Source organism: Notolepis coatsorum (genome assembly GCF_963971535.1).
Source record: "Notolepis coatsorum genome assembly, chromosome: 4".
Classification (NCBI taxonomy): domain Eukaryota; kingdom Metazoa; phylum Chordata; class Actinopteri; order Aulopiformes; family Paralepididae; genus Notolepis; species Notolepis coatsorum.
This window is the reverse complement of record NC_140168.1, coordinates 5,230,533-5,238,546: the sequence shown is the minus strand read 5'-3', so window position 1 is coordinate 5,238,546 and position 8,014 is coordinate 5,230,533. Positions and strand designations below refer to the sequence as shown.

Here is an 8,014-nt window from a genome sequence, read left to right as displayed (position 1 = left end):
AGGGTTTTTGATTTGGGTAAACTTTCATTTTGGTAGTGGGGATTGTTTCTTTCACCCTAGTACAAACATAGTCCAGCACTGTCTCCGTGTAGGCATTAATGTTATCTGTGTCGCGGAACACATTCCAGTCTGTGTTGTGAAACACTGACCGGATCGTATCCTCTGACGTCACATCCCATTTCTGCACCTCTCGCGAGACTACGGGAGTACTTTTAATTCTCTGTCTGTACTTCGGTGTAAGAAAAATTGATGCGTGATCTGACTTACCGAAGCCACTATCAGAATGAGCCTTGTAGCCACCTTTAAATTGCGTGTAACAGTGATCTAGGATGTTACCCGCCTCTGGTGTTGCAAGTCACATGCTGATAGAAGTCGGGCAATACCTTTCTCAGATTGGCGCTATTGAAATCTCCCAGAACTAAAATGGCGGCGTTAACATTCGCCTCTTGGATTCTATTTACCTCGTCGTGTAGTCTGGAGAGCGCAACCTTGATGAACCATCATCTCCTGGTTCCCTGCTGCAGCGGCAAAAGATCTTGCCAAGCTGCAGCGGGTGATTCGCTCCGCGGAGAGGGTGATCGGCTGTCCCCTGCCCTCCCTCAGGTCCCTGCACGACTCCAGGGCGCTGAAGAGGGCGAGAAAGATCATGGCCGACCCATCCCACCCCGGTCACAGCCTCTTCACCCTGCTCCCCTCTGGGAGAAGGCTGAGGATCCCAAAGGCTGTGAAAGCTCGACACAGACTGAGCTTCTCCCCCTCAGCCGCCAGGCTGATCAATGCCTCAGGCACCCCCCCCCCCCCCCCCCCCCCCCCCCCCTCGGTCCCCCCCCCCCCCCCCCCCCCCCCCCCCCCCCCCCCCCTCTGCCCCCAAGTGACACTGGCTAAATGACATTGACTGCACTGCACTAGTCCGTACTGGATCTCTGCACACTTCACTTTATATATATATATATATGTATTTTATTTATTGATTAATCCCCCACTGCACTGTTTTCGTTTCTTGTCTGTGTTGGTGTTTGTTTACTGTGAAAAAAGAAAAAATGCATACACTGTATTGCTGCAACAATTACCAATGTGTTTTACACAAATGGCTCAATAAAGGAATCTGAATCTGAATCTGAGCTTGCGGTGGAATATACACTCCGACCAGGACGATCGCCGTTAACTCCCTCGGGAGGAAGAAAGGACGACACTTGATGGTTATATATTCCAGTTCTGGGGAGCAGTGGTTGGATAGTTCCTTCACGTTAGTTGGGTCACTCCAATTTTTGTTCAACATGAAGGCAATACCTCCTCCACGTTGTTTACCGGATTCTGCTGTTCTATCCTTGCGGTGAATGAAGAAATGATCGGCCGGTTGGATGGCGTGGTCTGGGACTTCTGGCGCCAGCCACGTCTCGATGAAGCAGAGAACGTTACAGTCCCTAACGTCTCTCTGGAATTGAATCCTTGCTCGGATGTCGTCTAGTTTATTGTCTATTGATTGTACATTGTAAAGGTTATGTTAAAGTGGTATGTGGTCCAGTTATGCCGCTCTGATGATTAAAGGTCATGTTAAAGTGGTGTGTGGTCCAGTTATGCTGCTCTGATTAAAGGGTATGTTAAAGTGGTGTGTGGTCCAGTTATGCTGCTCTGATTAAAGGTCATGTTAAAGTGGTGTGTGGTCCAGTTATGCTGCTCTGATTAAAGGTCATGTTAAAGTGGTGTGTGGTCCAGTTATGCTGCTCTGATTAAAGGTTGTGTTAAAGTGGTGTGTGGTCCAGTTATGCTGCTCTGATTAAAGGTTATGTTAAAGTGGCATGTGGTCCAGTTATGCTGCTCTGATTAAAGGTTATGTTAAAGTGGTGTGTGGTCCAGTTATGCTGCTCCGATTAAAGGTCATGTTAAAGTGGTGTGTGGTCCAGTTATGCCGCTCTGATGATTAAAGGTCATGTTAAAGTGGTACGTGGTCCAGTTATGCTGCTCTGATTAAAGGTTGTGTTAAAGTGGTGTGTGGTCCAGTTAGGCATAAAAGAAAAATTTCCTGTTGGTTGTCAGTTAAGGCCATGGGTAGGTAGGGCATTTATTTTATTTTATTTTTTATTTTATTCTTTCCCACGGCGACTATGGATAGGGGAATTTCTTTATTTAATTAAAATGTTCACAACAACATGGATGCATGTACTCTGCCAGCATGTTTAATATCCATAATACTAAAGGTTTGACTAAGATTTCTATGAAACTACTAAAAAAATTAAAAAATTAAAAATTAAATAAAAAATATTTTAACTAAATCGGCAGGGTCGGTCGGCAACCGGGTTTTTTTCTTTTTTTCTGGAAACAAACAATTTTTTCTTTTTAGGCCTCACGCTGCTCTGAGTTGACAGAATCCATACCTGATGGGCACGATGTTGGAGAAGAGCAGCAGGAAGCGGAAGATCTGGAGATACCAGCGTCCGGCGAAGTGCTGCAGAGCCACCATGACCAGAGAGACCACCACCAGCGCCCCGAACAGGACCTTGGTCAGACAGTTCACCTCCAGGTCGAACAGACCCACCTGTCACCAGAACAGGACCTTGGTCAGACAGTTCACCTCCAGGTCGAACAGACCCACCTGTCATCAGCCACACAGGCCAGCCGTTCAGAGGCACATCTCAGTGTCAACACAACCGTCCGCTGAGTGATAAATAAATACAAACACTGCCTCGGGTTCCATCGGGTTGGGGTTATCGATTGGTATTTCAATAGATCCCAGTCCTTAGTTCCTTTATTTAAATAAAAGTACCCGGGTAAAAAAAATAGTACACTGGTAAAAGTAAAAGTCCTCTGTTCAAAATTCTACTTAAGTAAAAGTGGAGAAGTATTTGATACTGGATTCTACTTAATCTACATGATGTTTGTGTATTCCGGGGCTTCAATCTGTGAACCGTCGACCTCCAAAACGTTATGTTAAAGTGGTATGTGGTCCAGTTATGCTGCTCTGATTAAACGTTATGTTAAAGTGGTATGTGGTCCAGTTATGCTGCTCTGATTAAAGGTCATGTTAAAGTGACCTTCTGTATTTATATTTGAATTGTATGTTTTTTGTTTAATGCCCTGTTTTATGTTGAAACTTGTTGTGTGCCGTGTCGGTCAGGACTCCCTGGAAGAAGAGATCTTGTATCTCAATGGGACATTCCTGGATAAATAAAGGATAAATAAATTAGGTTTATCCTGATTAAAGGTTATGTTGAAGTGGTATGTGGTCCAGTTATGCTCTGCTCTGATTAAAGGTTGTGTTAAAGGTGTGTGTGTGTGTGTGTGTGTGTGTGTGTGTGTGTGTGTGTGTGTGTTGTGTGTGTGTGTGTGTGTGTGTGTAAAATGTTGCCACGTTTCTATGCAAAATCAATTTCTTCAAAGTAACTGATGGGTTCAGATAAATGTAGTGGAGTAAAAAAAAAAAAAAAAAAAAAGTACAATATTTCCATTGAAATGTAGTGGAGTAAAAGTATAAAGTACCCTGAAATGGAAATAATCACGTAAAGTATAAAACTGGAGATACTACTTAGGTACTTTAAGGTTAGGTACTTGAATAAAAATACTTGTGTTACTTTCCACCACTGAACACGGGTCTGGATCGCGTGAACGTTTCAGCGTTTTTACTACTTTGTGGCTAATGAAAGGCAGGTCCTGGGTCTGTGGTGGGGCTTACTATACCTTGTGCTTTGGGTTGGAGGTGTTCATAACACTACGCAGCTCCTTGCCTGTGTAAATCACTACCCCCACCACCGTGCCTGCAGTGAGGAGAAAATAACACAAATCACCTCCGTTTAGTATCATAAAACAGTCTACAGACTGTATGACTTACTACGATAGTGTCTTTATAGCTGTATCACTGTACATATTAATACTACAACTCTGTACATACATCTGATTAGCACTATTACTCAGTCAGTAGTACTAATTTATATATTTCATACCCAGTTGAATCACCTGTACATTGTATATTATTATTGCACTTGCTAAATCTGCACTCTGGTTGGATGTCAACCCTCTTTTCGTTGTGCTGTATGATGACAATACATTTGAATCTAATCTAATCTAAAGATGTTTATTTATTTACAAGAAGACACACGATACATGTGCTCTAATGATAAGGACAAAACCCAATGAAGAAACCCAATCCCATTGCCAAGAGAAAGTCTAACATGCCTATAAATAATTATACTATGGAACTACACACTATGAATGTATTACATGACCCATAATGGCCACCACAACCCAAACATGTAGATAGATAGGCAGCGAGAGCAGCATATCACCAGGGTTATCAAGTGTAGATAGATAGGCAGTGAGAGCAGCATATCACCAGGGTTATCAAGTGGTAGATAGTAGGCAGCGAGAGCAGCATATCACCAGGGTTATCAAGTGTAGATAGATAGGCAGCGAGAGCAGCATATCACCAGGGTTATCAAGTGTAGATAGATAGGCAGTGAGAACCAGCATATCACCAGGGTTATCAAGTGTAGATAGATAGGCAGCGAGAGCAGCATATCACCAGGGTTATCAAGTGTAGATAGATAGGTGAGTGAGCAGCATATCACCAGGTTATCAAGTGTAGATAGATAGATAGGCAGCGAGAGCAGCATATCACCAGGGTTATCAAGTGTAGATAGATAGGCAGCGAGAGCAGCATATCACCAGGGTTATCAAGTGTAGATAGATAGGCAGCGAGAGCAGCATATCACCAGAGTTATCAAGTGTAGATAAATAGGCAGAGAGGGCAGCACATCACTAGAATTATACTCCTTGACATAAAGGGATGGGTTCAAATGTACAATGACGGCTGAAACGTAAGCTAATGGCCACATTATGACGCACAGGCTAAACTGTCAGTCCTAGGAGGACTAATCATCAACAAACCAACTGGGGGGGGGTGGAAGTAGCGCTCCCTCACAGCCCTACAAGCTGCGGCTGGTCCTGGTTAAGTACTGGTTATTAGAGCGGGGCTCTTACCAGAAGCGATGACAGTGCTGGCCCACAGGGTGTTCTCGATGCTCAGGCTCTCGTTCACCGGGGGGTCACCGTCTTCCTGTAAAAGGATGAGTCGACGTGAAAACATATGAAAAGTGCCGTATTACCGTCCGTCCAATTACGTCCACTGTTTTGATTACCCCCCCCCCCCCCCCCCCGTGTCCTAAATGGACGCCGCCTATGACGCGGAAACATGTTTTTTTTTAAGCAATCCGACGATAAAGTGCAACGTGGGTTAAGTTATAATGTACAGCAAAGCAGGTCACGACTGCAAGACAAGCCCTGGCTGCTGGGGTGATGCAAGATGGTGAAATATTGATTTTAAAAACGTGTGTTTTTTTATTAAGATTACGCCAGAATAAATAGTCCCAACGGAGGAGCTGAGCCGGCGGAGCAGAGGCCCATATTCACAAAGCTGATCTGGGGTCAGTGACCAGGAACGCTTGTCATGGCGACCTTATTAAATCGAGACGGACTAAGCTCACTTCACTGTTAAACGGCATGCTTTGAAGCAGCTCGGAGGTGCATGCCATCTAAGAATGAAGTGAGCGTGTGTTATTGGAATGATTGATTGATTGATTGAACATTTTATTAATGTCCGCCTTGTTTCGAATGGTTATGCTTAGGCCCTCTTTCGAAGTCGGTTATGCTTAGAGTTTATCTTTAGAGCAGGGCGATAGACCACCAGCCCTGATTCCAAACTCTAAGCATAACCCACTTCGAAAGAGGCCTAAGCATAACCAGTTCGAAACAAGGCGGACATTAATAAAATGTTCAATCAACCAATCCAATAACACACGCTCACTTAAAACCGCCACCTCCAGCTGCTTCTATAGAAAGTAGGTTAAAAAAATATTTGACAACTTCTCTCTTTTTTTTAACCTGCTTTCTATAGAAGCATCTAAGAATGAAGTGAGCGTGTGTTATTGGAATGATTGATTGATTGAAAATGTTATTAATGTCCGCCTTGTTTCGAACTGGTTATGCTTAGGCCCTCTTTCGAAGTGGGTTATGCTTAGAGTTTGGAATCAGGGCTGGTGGTCCATCGCCCTGCTCTAAAGATAAACTCTAAGCATAACCCACTTCGAAAGAGGGCCTAAGCATAACCAGTTCGAAACAAGGCGGACATTAATAACATTTTCAATCAATCAATCCATTCCAATAACACACGCTCACTTCATTCTTAGATGCTTCTATAGAAAGTAGGTAAAAAAGAAAAGAAAGAGAAGTTGCCTCCCTACAGGGAGGCAATTCTCTTTTTTTTACCTACTTTTTCTGCAGATGGTTTTGTGAATAAATCTCCATTATGCTTCAATTATGTGTGTTTATTGTATAGCAATAAGGTTGGATGAATTCGGCAATTGTATAAAGAGTAAGCACTGTCTATCTGTAATACAATTTTCAATCAATCAATCAATCAAACCAATAACACACGCTCACTTCATTCTTGCCTTGAAACAGCGCACCTCCGAGCTGCTTCCACACGGAGGCGACTTCTCTTTATTTTTTTACTACTTTTTCTGCGGATGGTTGTGTCAATAAATCTTCAATTAATGTGTGTTTATTGTATAGCAATAAGGTTGGATGAATTCGGCCATTGTATAAAAGCATTACATCACGCGACAGAGTGTGTTATAGAAATTAGATCACGCTATGGGTGTAATTTCTATAACACACTCTGTCGCGTGATGTAATGCTTAACTATCACACTACCGACGGTTAGTAAAGGGTTAACCTTCTGTCGTGTGGCAGTGAAAGGGTTAACCTGCTGTCGTGTGGCAGTGAAAGGGTTAACCTTCTGTGTATTGTCGCAGTGAAAGGGTTAACCGCTTGGCAGTGCGGCAGTGAAAAACACCGCCGGACATGTTCATTGACCAATCACTGTGTGTTATTATTACTTATTACACAAAGCCGTGTAATAATGTAATCTAACATTAGGATCCCTGTACAGGTTGGATAGTTATTTTTCTTATGGTGAAACACTGACGGGTCTAAACAAAAGAGTACTGTTCTATAGGCCCAACCCATGATTTATCTTTTTGAATTAGGGTTCATTTGGACTCTTAACTCGTTGCAAATCGTTATATCTGGGGGTTGGGCAGCTGGACTGCGACGTGATTCGCTAATGGTTCACAGACCTGATTTTCCAACAGCCATGCTTTGAGTGTGTGTGTGTGTGTGTGTGTGTGTGTGTGCATGTGTGTGTGTGTGTGTGTGTGTGTGTGTGTGTGTGTGTGCGTGCGTGTGTGTGCGTGTGCGTAGGACCTGAGTGTATCAGTACTGCGGAGGATGTGTGATGGGATGGTGTTCCAGAACTCTGCAGCTCTTATCGAGAAGGGTGATTTACTAAATGTGCCGCTTTTCCTCCCTGGGATGAAATAGAAATCATTGGGTCTCATTCACCAATGGACTTAGGAGGACAAAATATCTGAAAAATGTTGGTCTTCTTAGCGCCACTTAAAGGGGAACTATCTTATAAATGGCCTTTTCCAGTGGTTAGCATTGTTCGAAAGATCCTCCCCCAGTGAACTAAGCCATTCAGAATGGACCTATCTCAAACCCTGCCCTCTTTTCTTGATCCTCCAATCACAACTGTCGCTTACCTCGGACAAACAAAGTTTGAGCAGGGTTTGAGATAGGTCGCTTGTCTACGTAGAGATGCTGATTTGCATATCTTGATTTGCATATCTCAGCCCCCTTTGTGGTTGCAGCCACCGCCCACAATCAACAATTTGCTCGACAACAACGGAGCAGTGGGAATAATGCGGAAGCGGTTTCCCTGTCACTGACACTTCCTCTAAAGAGAGAGAGAGAGAGGGAGAGAGGGAGAGACAGACAGATAGAGAGAGAGAGAGGAAGAGAGATGCTCTCATACGGAGAGGCTATCTGAGGCTCTCTGTCTCTCCCCCTGCATTTACACACAATCGCGAGTCGCGAGTCGAGCCGCTCACACACGCACTTGTGCGCTCACGGAGCGATCTCTCCTCTCTCTCTCCCTCTCTCTATCTGTCTCTCCCTCTCT

General features: G+C 43.9%; 1 protein-coding gene across 1 annotated transcript in view; it reads right to left on the bottom strand.

Moving 5' to 3' along the window:
* atp9a (ATPase phospholipid transporting 9A) overlaps positions 1-8,014 on the bottom strand; it is a gene marked incomplete at its 3' end in the record, with an annotated part of 158,607 nt that overhangs the window by 112,213 nt on the left and 38,380 nt on the right. The window contains exons 9-11 of the mRNA XM_084313334.1: positions 4,975-5,050; positions 3,676-3,752; positions 2,376-2,536 (exon numbers count right to left, since the gene is read on the bottom strand). Coding sequence (XP_084169460.1) covers positions 2,376-2,536; positions 3,676-3,752; positions 4,975-5,050 — 314 coding nt within the window. The remainder of the gene's footprint in view (positions 1-2,375; positions 2,537-3,675; positions 3,753-4,974; positions 5,051-8,014) is intronic.